This window comes from Pipra filicauda, unplaced genomic scaffold (genome assembly GCF_003945595.2).
Source record: "Pipra filicauda isolate LSUMZ 115617 unplaced genomic scaffold, ASM394559v2 scaffold531_size399970_pilon, whole genome shotgun sequence".
In the NCBI taxonomy this organism is placed as follows: domain Eukaryota; kingdom Metazoa; phylum Chordata; class Aves; order Passeriformes; family Pipridae; genus Pipra; species Pipra filicauda.
Genome location: NW_024104678.1, coordinates 119,116 through 143,088, shown reverse-complemented (window position 1 = coordinate 143,088; position 23,973 = coordinate 119,116). Strand labels below are relative to the sequence as shown.

The 23,973-nt window shown below is 47.9% G+C and overlaps 1 protein-coding gene across 3 annotated transcripts; it reads left to right on the top strand.

The window, feature by feature from the left end:
• The first annotated feature begins 688 nt into the window (after positions 1–688).
• Positions 689–22,404, top strand: PTP4A2 (protein tyrosine phosphatase 4A2). 3 transcript variants are annotated; one of them, XM_039387118.1, is made up of 6 exons: positions 689–759; positions 9,341–10,068; positions 11,768–11,860; positions 16,726–16,856; positions 18,869–18,943; positions 20,010–22,404. In XM_039387118.1, exons 2-6 carry the CDS (start codon positions 9,973–9,975, stop codon positions 20,116–20,118), a joined length of 504 nt encoding a protein of 167 aa, XP_039243052.1. In that variant the 5' UTR covers positions 689–759; positions 9,341–9,972; the 3' UTR covers positions 20,119–22,404. The 3 variants fall into 3 exon arrangements, with proteins under 3 accessions (XP_039243052.1, XP_027584202.1, XP_027584203.1); XM_027728401.2 differs by lacking the exon at positions 689–759 and adding an exon at positions 1,074–1,205; XM_027728402.2 differs by lacking the exon at positions 689–759 and adding an exon at positions 2,800–3,060.
• Positions 22,405–23,973: the final 1,569 nt, after the last annotated feature.

Genomic DNA, 23,973 nt, shown 5'->3' with positions numbered 1-23,973 from the left:
CCGCTGCGAAAATGTGCCTCGGCGGACTCATTGCGCCTGCGCAGAGCGCCGCGCCTCGCAGGTGCTGCGCGTGCGCACTCGGTGTCCCCGCCATGCGGCGGCGATGAGGGGCTGTGAAGGGGGGGTCGGGTCGTGGTCTGAGAGGGTCGCAGGGACCGGAGACCCCCCGCCCGGGGCACGGGGAGCTGAGAGCACGGCCTGCCCGGGCCACAGGGCTGCTCTAAGGGGCAGGTCTTGGCGGGGTGTGCGTGGGAGATCAGCCTGTCTTTGCTGCCGTCGTAGCCCTGAGGGACAGGCCGTGGTAGTGCCCGTGTGGAAGCTCCCGGCCCAGATCCAGGTCCCGGTCTCAGGGAAGCGGAACCCGTGGGAAGCCCCGGGCGGGCTGTACCACTGCCGCCATGCGGGGAGGGGGGGGGGGGCAGCTGCTGGCGTGGAAAGCTCCGCGTGCACGTGCGGCCGCAGGGACAGTCCAAGTGCGGGCAGCGGCGGGGGGGCGCCGGGCCGTACCAAGGCAGGGCTGGGGACGCTCGGTGCCCGCTCAGGGCAGGGCGAGCCGCCCCCGGGCCGTACCAACACCCGAGATGGGGGGGTGTGTGGGGGTGTGAAGCGGGCTGTACCACGGGCTATAACGGAAGAGGGGGATGTTATAGGAGAGCAGAGACACCTCACACTAGAGCAGGTCGCTGAAGGGTTTTAACACTGTCAGGGCTGGGGCATCCACAGTCTCGCTGAGCAACCAGTGCCTCACCACCCTCACAGGTAGCAGCGTCTTGTTAATATCAAACTTAAACTTCCCATCTATTTTTACCCATTGCTCCTTGTCCCTGTCACTCCAATTTCCGAAGGGAGTGCCCCTGCGGCTTCCCTGGAGGCCCCTTCAGACCCTGCGAGGTCTCCACGCAACCCTTCCTCCTCCACCTCCGCATCCTTTTCCCCCCCCCCCCCCAACCGCGCCGGGAGTGGTCGCGCCCATCGCGCTGCCCCCGGGGCGGACCGTACCACTGGCCGGGCCCGCCGGGGGGGGGGAAGGGGCGGGCCGTACCACGGGGGCGCGGGCGGCGGGGGGGGCGCGGCCTGTGCGCTCGGAGCCGTGTGGCGGCGCGCGGGCTCTCGGTGTCTCCGGCCGGACCGGGCCCAGCGCTGCCCCAGCCCCGACCCCGGCCCCGGCACACCCCGCCCGGCCCCCGGCCCGCTCAATGCCCAGGGTGAGGGGGCGACCGGGGAGGGGAGGAGGAAGGAAGTTAAGGAGGGAAAGAGGGGGGAGCCGCCGCCCCGCGAGCCGGGGGAAAGCGGAGGGGTGGGGGGGGCGGTTGCTCAGGAGGTTTTGAGGGGAGTCCCTGCTCTGGGAGGGCCTCCCTTAGGCCGCTGTGGGTGGTTGGGGGGGGTTGTTTTGTGCTGTGGGGTCTGTTTGCGGGAGGGGTTGGGGGGGTCTCGGAGGTCCACGAGGCTCTGGGCTGGGGGGCTGGTTTGGGGGGGCCTTGGGGGTCCACGAGGCCGTGTCGGGGCTGAAGGGCTGTTTTGGGTGGGTTTGGGGAGTCCACGAGGTTCTCTTCGGCTGTTTTGGGGGGGTTCTTGGGGGTCCACGAGGCGCTCTCTGGTTTGGGGGTCTTGGGAGTCCACGAGGTCCTGTCTGGGCCGAAGGGCTGTTTTGGGGAGTCCTTCCTGCCCTGGAGGAAATTCCAGGCCTGTGGGGCTTGTTTGGGGGATCTCCGGCCTCGGGGGGCTCCCTACCTATGAGGAGGAGGTTTAGGGGCTTTTCGTTGTCCGTGGGGGACCCTCCTCTGATTCGGGGCTGGTTTGGGGGTCCCCCGTGGCTGTGGGGACCCCCCAAGTCTGGCTTGGGACTGCAGCCCTTAACCTGCAGGGTTGGGGTGTCCCTTCTACCTGCAGGGCTGGTTTGGAGGGTCCCGACTCACCTGTGGGGTTTGTGTGGGTCCCCCCTCAGGTGGGACGAGAGAACCCCAAGGGGATGGTTTAGGGGAGAGAGGACAAGTCCCCCTCATACGTGTTTTTTGGGGGGTGTTCCGGATGGGAGGGCATTTCCTGTGGGATTGGAGCAGTGGGAGGACAAGGAGACTGCAGAGGGGTCGGTGTGGGTGAAGGTGGGGGGGTTGGAGGGGTGTGTTTGAGGGAAGGGGGGGGTTTGTGTGGACGGGGGAAGACTTTGAGAAAAGCTGGTGGGTTGGTTTTTTTTTTTTTGAGGGGGGGGAGGAAGAGGATCTCGCCTTGTGTAAAAACCTGGAGATGGTCTGTAAAACGAGGAGTTTTTTTTCCTGTGGTGAGAAAACGGAGGGGGAAGAGCTGGGAGAAATTAGTGGGGGGGATATTTCTCAGGCTGGGGGGGGCCATGTGGGGCGGGAAAGGAAGGGTGTCCAGGATGTGGTGGTTTTCCTGGGGTTTGAGTGGGGGCAGGGCTGCGAACGCCCGGGCCGGTTTGTCAGGATAAAGGGCTGCCCTGTGGGATTTGGGGCTGGAAGAGGGGGGGAGCCGATGAATTCTGGCACAGGCAGCGCCTGGAGAAAGTCCTGGTGTGGCCGAGGGTGCTCTGAGAGTGACCTGCAGGAAGGGCTGAGTCAGGGAGGGGTGGATTTATTGGGAATGTCAGCTCGGGGCGTGCTGTGGTGGGCGAGGAGCCCTGACACCGAGAGCTGAGGTTTGGGCTTTGGAGCACAGGTGAGGCCGTGGGCTGGGAGGGGTTTGGGGCAGGGATGGGGGTGGAAGTGGCCTCGCTCCTGGTGGTTCCTGGGTGTGATTAGTCACGACCTGTGTTCTCTCTCGGGGCAGCCTGAGCTCGCTGGTTTCGGGGCGAGGAGGAGGAGGAGGAAGGCACAAAGTTGGCTTTTAGAGGCTCCTGTATAAATGGAAACTCGCCTCGAAACTCCCCGAACGAACCAGGCAGGGTCTGACTCAGAACTGCAGTTAGTACTTAAAGGAGAGAAAAAAAGAGAAACCCACCAGTAGCAGCAGCCAGAAAACTCTATCTCCTTATGACTCAACGTGTAGAAATACTTGGATTTAATCAACTCAGCTGCTGGAGAGGAAAGATCAGTCGGAGTTAAGGTAGGAGTGGGGATGCACAGCCAGGAATGGGGGTCTCACACAGGCTCTAGTTGTGATGTTTTTATGTACATCTCTCACAAACTTCAGGGATTCACTTCAGGTTTAATTCCCTGCAGGTATCCACCCCTCTCTTCCACACAGAACGTTTTCCTGTCTCGGGGCAGAGCTGAGCTGTGCTCACAGGGCTTCCCTGGCTCCTGCCTGGACTTTGCCCCCCTGGAATGCCGTGTCAGTCGCCTGTGGTGAGGCCTGGGAGGGAGAGCCGGGTGATTCATGGCTCGTGGAAAGGCTGCTCGCTTTTAGGAGGATGATCCACACCTGGAAAGGGAGGCCTTGAGATGGTGTAGGGCCAGCAAGGGGCTTTTTACAAAAGCATGGAGTGACTGGACACAGGGAATGGTTTCCCACTGCCAGAGGGCAGGGTTAGACGGGATATTGGGAAGGAATTCCTCCCTGGGAGGGTGGGCAGGCCCTGGCACAGGTTGCCCAGAGAAGCTGTGGCTGCCCCTGGATCCCTGGAAGTGTCCAAGGCCAGGTTGGAGCAACCTGGGCTAGTGGAAGGTGTCCCTGCCCATGCCAGGGGATGGAACTGGATGAGCTTTTCCAACCCAAACCACTGTGGGATTCTGTGATTCGAAATGGTTTATTGTAGGTTGTGTATTTTGACAATATTTCTGGAGGGAAAACACGTTGTCAGTGATGTGCTGTTCCCGCACCAGCAGAGAGGAGCTCGGTGTTGTTTGGTATCTTTGGATTAGTTGGACAGCTGGAGGTTTAAAACAGCTCTGTGTAAACATTGGAAAACAGCCCTGATGGCTCGAGGGTTTGGGCTGGAATTGCTGTTTTTGGTGCAGGTGAGCTGCAGAGCTCCCTGGGCTGGCACCTCTTCAGGCCGACGTGTTTCACAGGGGTATAAAACACCTTTGCAGGGGCTGTTTATTTTGGTATCATCTCACAGCTCGTTTTGCTGATTGCGAGGGGATAAATGAGTCCTAAACCTCTTGATCCTTTCTCGGCTGTAGCACCTGGGGACTCGGGGTTTCTGGCTGCACTCAGGGCAGTGTCATTTTGTTGCCCCTCGTTTCTCTGTGTTCCGCGCTGAAAAGCCCAGTTCTCTCTCCCTGAAAATCGAGCCCTGCCCCAGAGAATGGCCTGTGGGCTGGAACAATTGGGACTTTGTGGACACGCAGTGAGATCTATCAGTCAGCTCCAGTCTCAGTTGTCAGCCTGCCTTTAACTGCCTCGGGAGCAGGGGAGAGGAGCCAGCTCCCCACTACGGCATTTTTCCAGCGGAGGTTGATGGCACATTCAAATAAGTGAGATGAGTAAGATGCAAGTAATTCAACTCTGCAGCTTCTGTCTTTCTGTGTGATTTGAAATTGCTTTTAAGTCCTGCTTGACTTGTTAATGGGGTTTTGGTGGTGTTTTTGATATTTCCTCTGAAAGTGTGAGAATATTTAGTTGCTGGTGATCAGGCAGGAGCGTGTTTTCAAAGACCAGCAGTTGATCCAGCTTAGACAACTCAGCATTCCCATTTTTAGGAATGAGTTATTAGTGTCACATATTCATGAAGTGTTGTCTGAAGTAATTTTTGATTTTACTTAAATATAATTCTGTGACTTAAACAGGACAGTAGCTTAAATTTCTTTTTTCGTAGCAGGGGCCTTTTGGTTTCGACTTCAAACAATTTTAGTAACTTTGACTTCAAACACTTTTAGGAACTTTAAACTTTTTGGGCATGGTATGCAAATAACATTCAAATATGCCCTCTGAAGGATTTTTAAAGACTTAAGTGGTGGGTGGAGGAAGGTGTTCAAAAAAAACCCCTGTGTCAGAACAGCATTTTAAGGGCGAAACATGTTCTGTTTCACAGGAAGGAGAGGCTGTGGAGCATAAAACATAAAGGCTATCAGTCCTTTCTGGAAGGCCTGAGGCAGTGCCCAGTCACTTCCCACAGTCTCCAGGGTGATGATCTCTCCATCCATGCCTGGATATAGAGCTCTGACCTCACCCACGTTTAGGGATGGCAGCTGAACCTTGCCAGCATTCTCTCAGCCCTGGGCTTTGCTGCAGGCCTGTTCTCACCCTGAGCCCTTCACACGGTGCCTTTGACAATCCTCACCATTTCCTGACGTGGCACTTCTAAAGTCGAGACTTCTTTCATCTGGATGGGTTTTGTTGGTTTGGGTTTTTTTTTTATTCTTGCTGGGGCAGATCCGTCTCTGCTGCCGTGGGTTTTACAGAGGTTTAGTGCAAAAGGAAACGAGTGAGTCACCCCCAGGATTTGTCAGCAGGCAGGGAGGGAGCTGGGAGGGAGCTGGGAGGCAGCTCTGGGGGTGGAACAGGGTGGAACAGTGAAATTTTTTGACCTCACCCCTCTCCAGGCACGTGTCACTCTGAGCAAGCTTCCTTCAGAGAGTGTCCAAGGATCTCATCCAAGAATGTTCATTCCAGAGGTTCCTTTCTCTGTGTGCTGGGAGAGGATGTTTTAGAAAAGATGGTTCTTGCTAGAAAAGGTGGTTCTTTTGCTTCTTTGTAATGTGTGTTTCCACTGTTTTAGGGGCTCGTTTTGGAGGTCTCTGAACTCTTTGACTTGAAAAGCACCTCGTGCTCCAGGTGGAATGGGATGTTTTGGCAGTGTAGGGGTGGAGTGTGGGTCACTTGTAGGGCAGTGCAGGAAGGGGAAGTGGAATCTGGTGTGGGCAGAGGGTCAGGAAAAGCCTGGCTGGGCTGCAGTGGTGTCAGGATGGCAGTTTTCATGGGATCCAGCTGCTGATTCCACGTGTGTAAATGCAGGACACAAGAATGAGGTTTTACAGAAGAGGGAGAAGAGGAAAATTCAGCAGCTCGTGACCTGACTTTGATAACGTTGAATGTGGAATCTCACTTACAGGAACAGAATTATTTGAGATGGTTTGAAAAATCCTGGCCTTCAAAACACCAAAATATTCCTTAAGCTCTGAGTGACAAATTAGCAGGCTCTGCTGTGCATCCTGTGCACTGGGCTATTTTGAAAGGGGATCCCAGTGACCTTTCCAGGGGTATCCGTGTTTTGCAATCCCTGGAAGCTGCAGCTGTTCCGAGCTGTCTCTTCTCTCCGCTGTGTTTTGAAGGAGCTGGTGGAACTGGGAATTCCTCACGATGTCATTCCTTGTTTTCCATTAGACCCCAGGCTCCTGTAGGCTCAGCACAGAGCAGAGTGTGGAGTCTCTAATTTAGGAGTCATGCAGAACAGCCACTGGAGATGAGGAGGTGTTGGCTTTTTGCTCAGAGCAATCTCAAGTGGAGCTTCTGTCAAGTCAGGGACTCGTGGCACAGCTCTCTCTCTAATTAGTTATCACCCCGATTTATTTATGCTGGTTAACAGGACTTGCCCCTCGCTTGTGCTTTCAGCACCTTCTTGCACATTCATGGGATTTTGAAGGACATTCTCCTGGAATGGGCCCCGTCTCAGGCTCCCTCTGGCTGTGTGGTGTGAGGGGAGCTCAGAGCCTGCAGGATCTCTGTGTGTGTTCAGTTACAACTCCAATTAATCCCTGCAGTTAATCCATCAGTGGCTGCACAGGCTGTCCCAGCTCCCTCCACCTGGTTGGCCAGATAAGCATCTTGACTGATGACTGTTCCCTGATAACCAGCACCATCAGGAGCTCACTCCCAGGCGTATCCAGTTCTTTTCAGCTCCATGGATGTTTATGGCTTGGCTGTCTCTGCTTTCCCTCCTCCCCTGGCTCCTGATGGAGCTGTTGCTGTGGAGTGTTGGGTATTCCTCCTCCCTTGCCAGGCCAGCCCCATAAAACACGTTGTAATTTTTTGGTTGCTCTCCATGTGCTATCTCACTTTCTGAGTATAAAAAGTTGGAGGTTAATTGGCTGGAAAAAAAAATTATTCCTTGTTTTCTGCTGTCCACAGGCCTGGTTACAGTTTATTGTCACTCTTGGGGTTGTGAAGTGCAAATTTCCTTGATAACACAGGGAGGGAGAAATTTTAAACTTATTTACTTGGGGAGATCAGAAGTTGTAGACAATGGAGTTTTAATTAATTAGGAGCCTGGTTTTTCATTTTAAACCTTAGCAGCTGGAAATCATGGGAGGAAGGAAGGGATCTGTGTCAGTAACCAAACCTGTAAAATTGTGTGCTACATAAACTTCTTATCCTTCTGGAAGTAGTTTTTCAGCCTTAAATACGGTGCTTTACATTTTTAATCACTCCTCAGCTATTAGCTAATTAAATGCTTCAGGAATAGTCCTTTGGGGAAGGTAGGATGGTGTCATCCCTGCTCTGCAGAGCAGCTGAGCTTGGCCAAGGTCACCACAAGCAGCTGCAGATCCAAGAGGAGAACTGGAATGGCTGACTTCCATCCTTACCTTATGGATCATGTCCTTTCTTAATGACTTGGTAAATTGTTTGTTCAACAGGCTTTTAAAACAACTGTGTTGAAATTCCCTCTTTGGTTTGCTCGAGGGAGGGGAGGTGTATCCAAAATGACCTGATACAACTCCCCAACAGCACTGGATGAGGCTCCTCCAACCAAAGTCTTGGTGCTGAGAAGAAAAATGTTTAAAGGATTTGTTTAAATGTGACTTAACAGCTCCTCCCCTCAGCACAATGTGCTTGGGAATGCTGGAAGCCTCTGGATCCGTGTTTTGATCTCCTATGCCAAGATGTTGACCACAGTTCTCATTTAGATGACCTTTTTAGGTCCTCAAAAAACTAGTTTTGAAGCTGTTCTGTAACCTAAGCCTGCAGATCTGGACATGGCTGGAGTGTCTGTTCAAATGGAGGGAAAACAGGGCAATATTTACCTGGAAAAAAGAAAAGACTTTCTTGCATCAGGTTTTGGACACAAGTGGATGCTGTGGCTGTTCCTGGTCCATCGTGGCTCCAACAAACCCTCTGAGATTCTGGGATGTAAATGAGAGACTTGTGACAAATGTGCAAGAATTGGCAAGTGGGAGGACTTGAGTCTGATGTGTTTAGATGGGACTCTTCCATCTGGGGTGAGACTTAATCCTGTAGGCATTCCACTGATAAAATATTCCAGGATTCATTTTTGAAATTTGTATTTCAGTCACTCAGAGCAAGAGCTGCGTTAAGGTCGGGGGAGGTGATTGAAAACATCTTTGTTCTTGCCTCTGGCAACCTAATTAATATATTTTTTGGCACCGAAAGCTGTACTTTAAGGAAATAATTGCTGTTCTTTGGGTGATTTTTGACTTCATGTCAGCGAGAAAGGTAATTTCGTAGCACTTGATTTGCCTGTTTTAAAGTGAGGGTCTCATTAAAACCCTGAGCACTCCAGAAGTTTGGGGTGTGAACTCCATGTGTGTGTGTTTTTCCCTAATTGTCCCCACTCGAATGTGCCACGTTGACCTTTCCACTCAAGCTGAAGGTTTTGTGACTTCTGGCTGCAAGTTTGGATTTTATTCAACTGATTTAAACCTCTTCCCTTAAAAAAGAAGCGTCAGCAGTGATTCTTTGGCTTATTTTTAAATGCAGTGAAAAGCCACGTTACTTATTTAGTATTTCAACCTGAAATGAGTCGAGCTGCTTTGGGATAACTCCATTTTCATCCCCCTAAATTCCATGGTTAAAATGACACTGTTCCATCTTTTATTGCCATGGCTGAAACATCTGTATTTCAAATCCCATGTGTTGGACTGGAAGCTGCTGTGTCTCTTAATGCCCTGCTCTGTAAACAGAGATAAGACTGGGAATAACTCAAAGTTATTATAGTTATAACTAAAATAATTGGGAATAACTAAAAGTTATTACTGCTAAATGGCCATTTGGTCATTATTTTGACTGATTTCTGGAGGATGTTTCCTTACCACTGTTGGGAGTTTGGGAGCGTTGGTGAAATTTATCTGCCAGCAGAAGCTCGAATACAGGAAAAATTGATTATACTCTTAATACCTTATTTATTATACCCTTATTTCTGCTCGTCCTGCTGATTTAGTTCAGAAAATAAAGCCACACCAGCACTTGGGGCTGAAGCCAAGCAGGTAGGACTGTCCCTACAGACACTTGAGTGCACAAAGGAGGGGAACAGAGAAAGGTTTCCTTGTTCTCCGTCCCAGGAACAGCAGTTCCAACGATATCCCGAATATTTGGGCTCGCAGCTCTCAGGAGCCCGCTGAAGGTTGACTTGTGCTTGTTTGTTTTCCCAAATGCTTCTTCCCTGGTGTTTAACTGGCGTTTCTCTGGGCGGGTCGTGGCTGCAAATAGAAGGCCCCAACAGCTCTTTTTTTTTTTTTCCCCTGCTGTTTTTCCCTGTCTCCAGGTGTCCCGTCGGAGGAGACGTCCCACATTTATGGCGATTCTGAGCGCGAGGGCAGAATTCTGCCAGGCCCAGCACAGCCTCCTGGCTCACAAGTGAGCTCAGGGCAGGGGGGGGTCCCACGTGCCATAATTCCTTCGCCTCGGAGCCCCCGGACGCAGCGGACACACTCAAATATATGGGATATCTCCTGCCCCTTGGAAGCGGATCCCTCGTAGTGACTCTGGCCAAGCGAAGCGTCAGGAAAACAAAGTGGAGACAAAACCTGCCCTCCCCTTTTTGCCTCACCAGTGCCTAAATGTAGAACAGGCTGCCCAGTGTTGCACGTAGTCGGAATTTGTGGAGTCTGGAGGAAACCACCCGCAGCAGTTGAGGCCCAAGTTGAGTTCAAGTGGATCCTGAAGCAAACCTGCTTTTCTAGAAGTGACATCCATAAGGAACAAACACGTCAAAGCAAGCTCTGATCAATCCCAGGCATATTAGCAGTCTTTTTGATGTTTTCTGCTGTGAAACCTTTCCAAAGTTATTGATTTTTTTTTTTTTTCAAATTTTATTTTATTTCCTTTTTTTTGTTTGGTTGGTTTTTTTGGTTTTTTTTTTTCTTTTTTGGCCCCTTACACATTTTATTTGCCATTATGAACCGTCCAGCTCCCGTGGAAATCACTTATGAGAATATGCGTTTCCTGATCACTCACAACCCAACCAATGCAACCCTCAGCAGGTTCATCGAGGTAAGGAGCCAAAAAAAAGTGTCCCTTCTCTCCTCACGTGCTCATAATTCCTCTCCAGGTGCTGAACTGTCATTCCTCACACCTCCTCCTCAATGCTTGGGCTGTAGGTTACTTGAAACTCAGGGTGTTTTTATCTTTAATATGTTGTTCACATTCTCCTGACAGTGCAAGAAGAGAATCCACTGATGACTTTTTCTGAACTCCTGCATTTCTTTAACTGCAAGAGGCTGGGTGAGCTTCCATTTTGGAATACAAACACCCCCCCTCCTTGTCATCAAGGATGTCACTCCTTGGACAAGGAGAATGGGTTCAGACTGAAAGAGGGGAAATTCAGGTTAGATACACAGGAAATTCATTCCTCTGGGGGATGGCACAGGGTGCCCAGAGAAGCTGTGGCTGCCCCTGGAATTGTCCAAACCAGGTTGGAGCAACCTGGGATAGTGGAAGGGAATGAGATGAGCTTTAAGGTCCCTTCCAACCCAAACCAGTCTGGGATTCTGTTCTTGTCCTGGTATCTGCAGCACTGCATGTCCTGCAGTACTAACTCTCATGATTCATTAAATAATTCAGTGCTGATCCATCAACCTGTTGCTCACCTGCTGCCTTTGAGGACGTTGTTAACGGAGCTGGAACTGCTTTCTGAGCTTTCTTCTCCCTTAGAGGACCAAGTGCAATCCTTAAACTGATGTTCCAGCTGCCCTGCCCGTCCCAGAATTGTCAGGGATTTCAGGGGCTGTGATTTATCCATGAATTTGGCTTCAGCCTGGGATGAGCTGTGGGAAGAGTCAGGCACAGTGGGTGCTGGGTCTCACTGTTACTGACACATTGGGATCTTAAATATGGCAGGATTCACTTTCCTGAACAAGTAGCAGATGGCATCATCTGAGAAGTAGTAGCACAGTAGATTTCACATTCTGCTTTGCTCCAAACCTGCTGTATCTTCGTGCCCTTCTGTCCTATATCAAGAGGACTTCTGTCTGCTGTGTGCAGGTTTTTTTCATTCCAGAGAGATCCTGTCATCCCCTGCTGATGTCTCACAGACTTCCATCACTCACAGCGTGCTCTTCACCATGGATCTGCTCAGATACCACTGGTTAATTTTCTCTGAAAGCCACATTTTTTTTGTCTTTATTTTTCCCTCCCCCCCATTATTGTGGCTTGTCTTCCTTTTTCAGGGGTCTCGACTCTGGAATGGATATTATTGCTAATTATAAGATGTAACAGTGATTCGGTCCAAACACGAGGGGAAATTCTGCTCGTTGTGTGAACCTTCAAAGTGAACTGGAACAGCTTTTGTTTGATCTTCTGATTATTTATCTGGCACAAAGTGCTACTTATAGTGCATTACCAGGAAGCTGGAATATGGTGGGGTGTGTGTTCTGTTCCTCCCTGCCTCCAAATGTCAACACTGGCTGAAGCAAACAGTCCCTGACTTCTATTTAAAGAGAAGAAGAAGCTGCTTGGAGAATATAAGCAGCTATTTTAATTTTGCTCTTACATGTGCAGGTTTTTTTCCACCTTGCCATTTCCCCAGAGGGGAGGAGCTCAGAGGTGTTTCTCATTTTTCCTGTCACTCATAACCTGTCCCTTGCCCCTTCCTGGGGAGGACTGTGTGTAAAATGTTCTGGTTTGTACCTGAGGAGGAAGTCTTTTAATTCACCACCCTGTCCTTGCTCACATGTTTCCCTTTCTCTTAAAGGAGCTGAAGAAGTATGGAGTGACCACCTTGGTGCGAGTCTGTGATGCCACTTATGATCAAGCTCCTATTGAAAAGGAAGGAGTCCGGGTTCTAGTGAGTTGCCTTTAAAACTGTCTAAAAAAAAAATGTGCATTTACATGTTTAGAAGTGGTGGGGAAATCTCCTGCATGCCTGTGGCTGTTTCAGCTTGGCCAAAACTGATGTGATCCCCTGCATCAGTTAAAGGTGGTTTGGAGAAACTCGCTGTGTTTTCTGAAAGGTGTTTGGTGGTTCATCACTGTTGTCTTTAGCTGGGGTAGAAATGTCCCTTTCCAGGTTTGTTTTGAGATATTTTGATTTGCCTTTTTGTGAATAGTTTGCTACTAATCCAGCCTTGTGGTTGATGCAATTTGGTTTGGTCCTTATCTGGATACAGCAGTTCTTGGCTCAGGACTCAGATAAAACTCCCTTTTCTTGCTCTTACAAAAAGTGCCACTTTTTGAGCCTGTAGCTGATAAGTTGATACAGAACTCTGTGGGCTGGCTGGATAGAGCCATAGAATCATGGGAGGAATTGGATTGGAAGGGACCTTAAATATAATTTAATTCCAACTGCCCTGGGCAGGGACACCTTCCACTAGCCCAGGTTGCTCCAACCTGGCCTTGGACACTTCCAGGGATCCAGGGGCAGCCACAGCTTCTCTGGGCAACCTGTACCAGGGCCTGCCCACCCTCCCAGGGAGGAATTCCTTTCCAATATCCCATCTAAATGTGCTCTCTCCTCACCTCTGAAGGAAACCAGGCTGCTGGTGGCTTCCCAGTTGAGCAGGTGGAATTCCTTCCCTGCTTACTCACAGCTGACAGTTGTGCAATGGTGTCTGACTGTTGCCTGGTGTTTCAGGGGAGGTTTTTTTAAGAGGTGTGTGCTCATTCTGAGCTTGCAGGCGGTGTTTTTCCAGGCAATACTTCTGAATTATTAGAGTGTGTCTGATACAATCAGTTTGTTTTACTGGAGTGAGTAATAGTCTGTTGTGAGGGCAGAAATTGCATCTTCGTGGTGCAGGTAGTCAGCTTGCCATCGCCTCTTGCTTTTTATGGCTCTGACAGAGGAAAACTGCACTTTTCCATGAGCAGAAAAACTTATATCCTGGCATATCTGTGAAAACTCCACGTCCAGGTCAGTCAGGTTTCTTGGCTCCCAGCCCTAGTCAGCATTTACTCCAGTTCCAGGCAGCCACGTGGGCCTCAGTGTTGTTGGAAAAATCAGGCACTGCAGGGCTGTGCTCTGGAATAGCATTTTTGCTCCCTCCAAGCTGGCTTGGACTTGGACATCACAGTGTTTTCAGTGCTCTGAAACCTCCAGCTGTGACACTCCTCAGGTTGCCAGAGGCTGGAAGGATTAAACTTGTGGTGGAGAATCCCTCCAAGCCCTGATTTAAGCTGGGGCTTAGCAGAGTGTTCCTGTGCCAGAGGGGAGAGCTGAGTTCGTCCCAGAAGCTGTAGGGCAGCGTTGCAGAGGTCCAGCCCTGCCCTGGGCAGCTGGGCAGGGAATTCCCACCTTCTCCATGCCATGGCCAGGCCCTGGGGCAGCTGCAGGAGCCAGAGCTCTGTGCTCTTCTGAAACAGCTGGGGGATTTTGGTTCTCAAGAAATCTTCAAACCTCGGTGCTGGCTGGGCTTGGAACTGAAAGCGGTTTTTTGAGGAAGCTTCGCTAAAAAACTGGAAATGGTGTTTCCTCCAGCCCCGCTCTGTTGTGGAGCCTTTCACTTTGAGCAGCACACGTGAGAATCTCGTGTCTGAACACGTTTGCCTCGGCCCCAACAAAGCCAAACGATAGCAGTGCTTAGTGTTCCACTGCTCCAGGAGAGAGATAAATCCAGCAGGCATCTGCTAAGGGTGACAGAAAGCGGGAGGTGACAGGGCAGGTTCGTGCTAATGTCATCGCTGATCCTGATGGCCCCAGTCAGGAGGTTGTCTTGGTAATTTACTCTATTGCTGCAGTGTTTGGCTATTTGAGATAAGCTTAACGACTCCCTGACACGGCCACCTCCCACAGAGCTTTTCCTCCCCACGAATTCCTGCTTTTTCAGAGCGTGGTCCTGTGGCTGTGCAGAAATGGGATTGAATTACCTCTGGCTGAGAAAATAACACGTCGCTATTTAAAGCCAATATTCGCTTGCAAAAATAACATTAAGATTAAAAACACAGCCTGGGAGAGATTAGTGTCTGTTTTTAACACTGCTGAGGTCAAAAGCTTAGTGAAACCCCCTGAAAAGGGGGGCAGTTCAGCAAGCCTGGATCATGTACTGCAAGATGGGGAGAATGTGGCAGCTCCAGAGCTCTTGGCAGATGGCACAGTGAGAAAGTAGGGAATGAGATGTTCCCTGGTTGAAGTAGTACTACTGCATATGCACGTGTTTATCAACAGAGATCAAATCCAGGAGGCTGCAGGTGGGGATGGATTTAGTTCCTGTGGGCTTGTGCAGCTCTTGGTTGTGTTCATGTGTCAGGTCTCGTAACAGAAATGTTACATCAGGAAAAACCTCCCAGTTTTCCTGCAAGTGTTTTTTGCCCTGGTTGGCAGCTGGGGAGGCCGTGGTGGCTTTGTTCATCTTAAAGATCCAAGACACATTTCGTTGTTCTCCTCTTAGTCCTTGATTTATTGGGTCAGGCTTTCTTTACACTCTGGGACAGCCACCACCTGAACACTGCAAGGGAATTTGTTGCCGTGGGGTTGTGGGGTGGAAGGTGGAAGGTTCCACACTGTTGGCTGTGGTCTCATCCTGCACAGCTTCAGGCACAGTTCTGAGAATTCATAATTTAAGGTTGGGGTTTTTTTTCAGGGGTTTTTGTCCCTGCTTCTCAGCCATCTCAGTTCTGTGCTGCCAACCCCGCAGCCAGGACAGGCCCAGAGCTGTTGTGAGGAGCAAGGGCTGCTCCAGAGAAAAAGAAATAAGAATAAACCCCTTTCCTGCCTCTCATCCTTCCCACTGCTGCGGGGTGGCACAGAAGAGCTGCATTTTCTCTTTGTGCAATCTCATCCTGGTTATTAATGACTGTTTTTGTGTGGAGCTTAGCAATTGGTTTTCTATCCTGCCTGACAGGAATTCTGCTGGCAGAACTCATAATCAGGGGAAACAAAAAAAAAACAACCCTGCAAACTTCACTGCAATGACTCCTCCAGTCCCAGAATTATTCTTGTTGCTTGTTCCAGGCAGTGTTTTATCAGTGCTGCTTTCATATGCCACTCCTGAGAGGTGATGCTCCGTGGGGAAATGGCAGTGGGGATTAATTCAGGCCAGCCCAGGAGTTGTGTGGATGTGAAGGTTAATGTGTGAGCTAAAGCCATGGATTAAACTCCTGTATTTGGTGTGAAGGAAAGGATTTAATTTAAATTAAATTTAAACACTGAACTGACGTGGAAATCCTGTTCTCTGCAAGGCAGTTACAGAAGAAGCATCATCCTGCCTCATCTCTTGGCAGCCTGTGCCTCTCTTCCTGGGACAGTGGGTGACAGAGTCCTAAAATAATCCAGCCAGCACTGTGTGATTGAGTGGAAAATCTCATAAAAGCCTTTTATTAGAAAGAACAAGTTTTACTTCGTGATCTTATTTCTGTAGCCTTTTATTTTGCTGTGTTGTCCCAGATATTTTTGATTTTCCAGGTACTTTAAAAAAAGGATTTCTCTGCACTCTTCAGACTTGATGTATCTTTCTGAATTAACCACATATAAAGTTATCCCAGTGACTCAAAGCTTTTTGGTTTTCCACTTCTTTTTATTTCCACCTTTCAACTTTAAGTGCCATCACATTTCTAAGGTGCTCTTGGGCTGGGCTGAGCTGTGTTTGCTATTCAGGAGGTGTTGGAGTAGCAATAAGTGCATTTCAAAATGAAAAAAGTCTGGTGGGTTTTTACCTTTAGTTGTACTTGTTCAGTGTTCCTACGTGGTGCTTTTGGACTTCAGAAAATATTATTTCATCATAACTTGTTCTCAAGGCACTACATGAAAGGCTTGGTTTTGGCTGATGAGGGGAGAGAGCTCCTTTCAAAGCAATTTCCTTCCATTTGGAGAGGTCGTTGAATAATGTGGGACTCTGGCTGTGAGTTCCTCTTCTAAAATACATCACAATCATCTAAAGGAAAGTGCTAAATAACTCCTCAATATTATTTTTCCCCCTGACATCCAGGAGTGCCCTTTCTCCAGCACTCCCCGTGTCCCAGGACGTCCTAAAGCACGTGATGTTGTGCTTGGGCTTGAAGTGGAGGCACAACTTCCAGGAGAGCTTTGTGGCCTCAGGAAAATGGGAAGTTCCTGCCATGTCCTTTTAATTACAGCCATATTGGTGATATTAAATGTGGCCTAGAAAGTTCCATGCTGGCTCCCCCTTTAAGAGCAGAGATGGAAATGCTGCTGAAGTGTGACTGTTGCTGTCTGATCACCTCCTTTATGCTTCTGAATGTGGGGTTTTTTTCGACTTGAAAACCCCCAGGTAATTGTTGAATTGCTGATTGGGATTCATGGCAGCTGGAGAAGCTGATCCATCAGAGCTGTTATGAATTGTTAGGAACAGCTTCTCCTCCACAGAGCTACAAATAGTGCTTTAAAAGGTCGGCACAAGCACAGGAGAAAGTCTACAGAGTTCTCATCCTTCACGTGTTTATTTGAAATGCTTATTGATTTTTACATATTTTTAATAAAATGGGATTTCAAAGGCAGCTATTTTTCAAAAAAGCCCTCTACTGCAAAGGAGCCAGTGAAGAGCTTTATTGAAAAGTGCAATTAAATGGTTGTTAAACATTTAATGTTGCGTTATGGTATTGACTGGTGAACTTGTGTGCAACCAGCAGAACACCCGTAGAGCTCTGTGTGTGTGTGTGTTATGCATTTCCTGTTGAATTGTTCTTCTCCCAGTGGTGGTTGCCTTGCTGCTGGTTGTGCATTTCAATCCCTGGAGCTGATGGAATTTTTTCCCTTCAAAGGACTGGCCCTTTGACGATGGAGCACCACCCCCGGGTCAGATAGTTGACGACTGGCTAAACCTCTTGAAAGCCAAATTTCGGGAGGAGCCTGGATGCTGCGTGGCTGTTCACTGTGTTGCAGGGTTGGGAAGGTCAGTATCCTGCTCTCTGGGTTTTATAGTCTGCACCTGGAAGTTTATTTGGGAGGTAGGTCACGGAAGGTGTTCAGTAAATACCAGTTTTCCTGTTTTCTCCTAAATAACACTTTGAACCAACAGCATCGAATTAGTGTCATTAGAGCAAGAGAGAGAGAGACTTATTGCAGCTTAAAAAATCCTCAGTGATTTCATAACTCTGATCAAGGGTGAGAGGAAAAGCCTTGGAGAGCTTGTTCAGAACAGTTCTGTCAATCATGAATGACACGAGGAGTTAGAGACATTAATTTAAAAGTCTGTGTTTTTCTGTAAAATAGTAAAAGCTCTTTTGTTCTTTTTGACACAGGCAATATACACACAGTACCATTTTGAAGCTGGGTTTTTTTTTTTTTAATTTCCTCCTGTTTTCAACTGGTAAACTACCAAGCATGTGGTAATAAAAAAAGGCATTGGGAAGACCTACTTTAATTACTTTCTTACTCTCAAGTGGCTTCAGTTTCAAGAAGTCAGCCTTGTATTTCTTGCTCACTTGCAGATGTTTCTCTCCTCACCACTGAAAATACAACTTCCTACTTTGGGAAGAACCTTCAAGAATCTTTCAAGATGAAAGAAAAGAAAAAAAAACAAAAGCTCAGGAGAGCTGAATGTTATATTCATATTCCCAAGTGTAATCTCTGGATGTTATGTTCCTCCTATGGACTAGGAGGAAATGGAATTTAATTGTTTGTATTCTTGGAATAGCCATGGGAGTGTTAATATTTAAGGATATCAATGAGTGGGCGAGAAAGGATAAAGAAATCAAGCAGGGCCAGGGTTGGAGTGCAGCACGTTCTTAAATTTCCACCTCTAGAGAAGGAGAGAGAAGGGGGAGAATGAAGAGCTGGAGGGAGAAACAGCCAACATTGGAGGAGACAAGAGCCAAAACCCCAAGGCAATTAACATTTGTTTATCCATTTCTGCTCTATTTTTATCTGAGGAACATCTCCAGGAAGGTGGCCACGTGCAGCTCAAGTGATTTTTCAGCTCTCCTGTCCTTGCATAAGAGCAGGGCAAAGGGGACCAGGAGCTTCTCATCTGGTGTGTGGCACAAACACATCATGAGTCCAGCTGGTCCCTCCAGAGTGACCTTTCCCTCCACTTCAGGCAGAAGAGGGAGAAGGCAAGAGCTGCCCAGATTTTATGTTTAAACCCAGCAAACTCTCCTACCTGCAGTGAGGAACTGAGCTTCAGCTGTAGGCAAAGAGTTTAGTTCTGTTCAAAAAAGTGACCTTTGAAGTTTCGAATGGTTTCCTTGGGAAAGTGAGTAATTGTGTTTACGCAGGTGCAGGGTGACAGTGGGAGTTGTTTCTCCTGAATTATGTTGTTGTTTAGCCACGAGTACAAATTGTCCCGTTGCTGGCACCTGTTTAATCCTCCCCTGCTCCACTCCTGGAGGTGCCTCTTGCACTGTGTATTTTAGTGGGGTGAACATCAATCCAGGAGCAAGTCAGTGTGTACTTGAGATTTCTGCTTGTTCTTCACACTTGACTTCTAAAATGTGGATTCCAAGGTAAAAAGTTCTGTTGCTCCTGGAACGCCCAGTTCCTTTACAGAAGGCATTTAAAAAAATAAATCTCTCTCTCTCTCTCTCTAGTCATCTGTTGAGTGCTTCACAGATCTGTCTCACATACAGCTAAATCTGCAGTGTCAAGTGCATGCAGGAGGTATTACAGAGTAGAAAATGAGGTTATGGTGAAATAAGAAAGCATAAAAATGGAGAATTATCGTTTCACGCCCTAAACACTAAGGAGCTGCTATTGATTTTTATTTCCTTTGCTGTGTGCTGAAAGCAGAGCTGTCTCCTAAAAAAGACATTTTACATTAGGTACCAGCAAGCAAATGTCTTTCTGTAGGTAATGCTTAAAGAGAAGATACTTCAGCTCTTTGGTTTCTAGATTAATTTGATGAATTTTGAAGGATTCAATATATTGTTTCTCTAGATCTTCCTTAAATATTGATTTCTCCTTCAGGGCTCCTGTTCTGGTTGCACTTGCTCTCATTGAATGTGGAATGAAGTACGAGGAGGCAGTTGAGTTCATAAGGCAGTAAGTTAAACTTCCCCATTCTCCAGAAATCTTTCACTTCATTGCTGTGTTTGACCAGCCTGAGCCTTCAGCAGAGCTTGCTTGGGTTTTATTATCTAATATATACTAAAAATATATATATAATGGTATAATGGACACAGCTGTGAATGCTGAGCCTGGTGCCCTTCCCTCTCTTTGAGGATGAGGATTAACAGGTGATCTCTCTCCCTCTCCTTTCAAAATCTGGGTTTATATATTAAGCCATTGACCAAAGGCTCAAAGATTCTGGTTTTTTTTTTGGGGGGGGGAGGTAAAAAAATGTCCAGGCTGGGGCATTAAAAATTGCTTCTAGTTAATAAAACCTGAAAACTAAAATTTTGGTGAGGATGGGCCAGCAGGTGGGTGAACTGCAGCACTGCCAGGGGTGTCCTGGGTGAGTGTGACCCACCCAGAAATGGCTGGAAAATAAAACTGGGCAAGGATGAGGCTGCAGAGCTCTGGTTCAGAGATAACATCAGCTCTTGAAATGAAGCTCAGCAGGTGAGATTTGTGTCGAATGAGCTTCGCCAAAAAAGCAATTTATCCTTTTATGGCTTCCCAGGGTCTCCAGTTATCTTTGTATTGCTGTCAACAGCTTTTTCTGAATTTTTCCTTCTTTAAATTCCTTTTGTCTCTTCCTGGATACGCTGCCTTTGATACCCAGAAGCTTTTTTTTTTTTTTTTCTCCTGAGAACCTCTTATCTCTTCACATCTGAATGTCAGGGTCTCACTTAGCTAATAAGGAGCACCTGCAGGAGAGGGTGACCTTGGTGCTCTTCCATAACTACTGCAGGTGATGGAAATCAACTCTCCCCCTCCCAGAAAACAGGCTGGAATTGGCTAGATTTTTCTTTTAGATTGGCAGGCAGGTGATAAAGTGCTTGTGCTGGCCTGGCTTATCCTTCCTCAGAGTGGGGATGGACACAAATCCAAGCCAAGAGGCTGTTTTGAGGATACAGAAAAGCTTTGAAAGGAGGCCTTAGGATTTATAAGGTGACTGAAGCAGTGCTTTTTCCATTGATATGAGCCTTCCTTCTCTTTGTTTTAGGAAAAGGAGGGGAGCTTTCAATTCCAAACAGCTGCTTTACCTTGAGAAATACCGACCTAAGATGAGATTACGCTTCAAAGATGCCAACGGTCACTGCTGTGTTCAATAAAAACATGGTCTCAAACGAAGGCAGAAGTTAACATGGCTCTTTTCTGGACTCTTGGCACCTGGAAATGTGAATCTGGAATCAAACTACGTCATCAAATTAGTGGTGGAGTCAGTGCTCCTCAACCTCTGTCCTAAGGGTGATGATGATTGAAAAAAAAAAAAAAATTAAAAAAAAATAATAATAAACCCCCCACCCCCCAATTAAGAGAAACATTTCAGTGAAGGATTGTTTTCTCCTCAAGCTGCAGTTTGAACATCTGCAAGGAGAAAATCACTTTCTGAACCTTCTGTATTTTTAACTTTTTAAGAAAAGAAATAAAGTAAATTTTATGTCTAAGGAAAACCAGCAGAGCATTGGCTTGTGCAGAAACTATTTTCTTGATTTGATGGAAGTACCCCCCCCAGTCAGGGCCTGAGACATGAATTCCTCTTTCAAACTCTTTTAAATGGAGTTGCCTTTTGTTTTTTAACCTTGCTGGGACCTGGCAGAGACACGAGGAGGAGCCTTAGTTGCTGTCTGGGAACAGTCTGACAGCCTTAAGCCCAGTTTGGGCATATCCTAGAGATTGGGTGATGTCTGTGTCCTGTGTCTACCTGGAGTTCAGGTGTGGAAAAAAAAACCTGAAGGGCTTTAACAGAAATCTCCCTGCCTGATACCTTTGGGGAATCTGCTAAAGTCCTTTTCTGAGTGGTGGGAGATTGTGTGTGTGTGTGATTTTCTGTGTGTGTGTGTCACTCTGATTTTTTCCAAAGAATTTGGCTGAAATGTTAATTATCTTTCTGTTGCTGGACAGAAAAATCTATCCTGGCAGAAGACTGATGTTCCAAAGTGTCCTGGGTGAGCGAGGGGCAGTTCAGACAAGGACTTAAAATTAATTTATCTGTCATAAGGAAGACGAAGAGGCTTTTTTGCTGCTGTCCAGATTCTCTGCCTTGGCTGAGCACAGGAAATCAGGATTTGGGGGAGGGTCTCCTTTGTACCCTGTGAGGTAAAGATGAGTCAATGCCTGGGGTGGGGATTTCAGTTCAGTTTAACCACTTATTGCCTTGTTATTTTTTATTAGGTTCTTTTGGAGGGAGAGTCTCTGGTTCCACACCAACATGCCTGTCATTGCTCACCCCTGGCAGAGCAGAAACGTGCTGATTTTTGGAGGGTGGACTGGCACCACCTTCTTTTTGTGGGTGCTGCCAGTGAATTAACCCAAGTCATTTTTAGAGCCTCTAAGGAGCAGTTTTGGCCAGGCTGCTTCTACCAAACACATGTTACTGTAGTGCCCTGCCCCAACAGTGACTTCTGTCTGTAATATCCAGCCCTGGAAGGCTTTGGATACAGGTTTAGGGTCCTGGGATGCTTTGCTGTGGAGCACCAAAGGCAGGTGTTGGTCTGTACCTGCAGCAGGTGTGGCCTCGTACCCATCTCTTCCCGATACCTCAGCAGCTGCCTGCCCAGGATTTCCCCCTCTTCCAGACTCCTGCTTTTAGTCTGCAGCTTAACTGTGCAAAAACACAGGTAACAGACTTTATTTTTTAGAGTTCTATTCCTGGGAGAGGTTTATAAATTTAAGCAAAAACAAAAAAAAACCAGGTACTTGTCAGCCCCCTCAGGGGAGATCCACGGGGAGGACCCCGTGCTCCCCAAAATCCGGCGTGTCCCTGCCTCCAGCTGTGGTGTTGTACTTGAGCTCCTTCCTCCCTGTACCACCTGGAACGTTTCTGAGTTCTTTTAATAGATAAAGGAGATGCAGAAGTGTTTGTGGTGTGGGTGCCTGTCCTTGGGAATGACGTGTCTGGTGGTGTCTGAGTCCGGGTGGAAGGGAGATGGTGCTGAAATTACCTAATTCTGGCCTTTACCTTCCCCTCACAAACCACAAGCCTGATGTTCTAACTGTTCCTGCAAGTGAAAAGTGATGGTTTTTTTTAGTCAAAGGAAATACTGGTGTTTAGTTAAAGCTGATTTGACAAATGATGGAAGTCAGATTGGAGGGGAAGCTGTTGAGCTGGATTAAAAACCCAAACCCCACGTCCTTCTGAAAAAAAAAAAGAAAACCAATAAAACAAATTTTACATGCTCTATGTATAACTTTGCATTCTTCCCCCTAGTTTTACTCTTGATTAATAATGTACTAATTATCATATGCTATGACTCTGCAGCCTTAATTGAGGGAAAAATAGTGAAAAGTGCAGATTGTCACCAGAACGGGGGGAATGTCACTGCGACCGTGTCCCGTAGGCACAACACCTGGATCAGCACTTGAACGTAGTGCAATAAAGTTCTTGCAGTAAAATACCTTCCCTCTGGCTCCTGATGAATTTATTGCAGCTCACTGATGTTGAATGATCTTTAATTTTAACCTGAAGGCACAAGTTTGGCCGTGCCCCCCCCCCCCGGTGTTGGTTCCCCGTGGCTTGGAATTGCCAGTGGGAAAAGCTGGTTTCTCTTGGAGAGGGGATGATGCTGCAGACAGGAACAGTTCTCTGCCTTTCAAATGATCTGTTTAAAGAAAAAAAAAAAGTGTAAACTTACCTTTAAACAATCCAAACAACAGCTCTGAACTTTCTCAAGAGCTGTCCAAGATCTGTTGCCAAACCCTCTGGACAAGGCTCAGCCTTGGCAGCACCTGAATGGGGAGATTGTTTTGGGGTAACAATGGGGGATTTTGGGAGGCCTGGATCCCAGTCCCTTTCCCTTCCTTAGCAGTGGAAGGCCATTATCTGTGTAATTTATTTAAATAATATAAGGTGCTGTCTCTGGGTTTCACAGATAAGGATCCAATCGGCTTTGCTTTGCTTGCCATCAAAGAAATATGTCCTTTGCAAATGGGTCTCATGTTTCTAATATTTATCAGATTTTTCCCAGTACTAGAACAAATTTTTAGTCCCTGTTGGCTATGGGATAATAAACCACTTGGACTGGGAGACTGGGAAGTTCCAGCTCCTTTTTGTATAGTTTTGGGGTTTTTTTAACACCACACTCTCGTTTTGTTTGTTTTTTCACATCTACCTTTTTGTTACCATGCACTAAAAGCGAGATGTCTTGCTAATTAAAGGCTACTCAGTATAAAAAATATCATGTACTTAATTGGAGTTGAGATATCCCTGTGTGATACAAGTCACTTGTTCCTCTTGTTAATCTTTTTTTTTTTTTTCACTTAACATCCAGGCAGCTTCAGCTGCTGATACTTTAATTGGAGGTAACACTTAATCACATGCATATTTATATCGCTTAAAATGCTACTTTTGGAGCAATTAGGAATGAGGAGCAGAGTGGAGTGACTCTGGGTGGGGAAGGAAGCTGCAGGGATCATGGCTGGCACTTTATGGAACACTGGGATAGTTTGGGTTGGGAGGGACCTTACAGCTCATCCCATCCCACCCCCTGCCATGGGCAGGGACACCTCCCACTAGCCCAGGTTGCTCCAACCTGGCCTTGGATACTTCCAGGGATGGGGCAGCTTCTCTGGGCAACCTGTGCCAGGGCCTCCCCACCCTCGCAGTGCCTTTTTAAGTAAAAGATTATAAATCATTTATTTAACTTGGTCTTAACAGACTTCAGCCTTGCAGATCCCTTGGAGCACAGGTGTAACCTGTAGCCCAGCTCTGCAGGAAGTCACTCCTGTGGTCAGTGGCTTGCTGGGTGTCCTGGAGGCAGAGGTGGGAAGCTGGGGGCAAGAGATGGTCCCTGTGGAAGTGGAGATGTCCAGGAATCCGGCCTAGAACTGGATTTGATGCCTGGTGAAGTCCAAAGGGATGTAATAGGTGATGTTCCCACAGGTGGATCTGGAATCCCTTTCGCTTCAGGCTGTCCAAGGGTGATGTAGACACGGACACCTTGATACTCCCACCTTAAAATATTTCT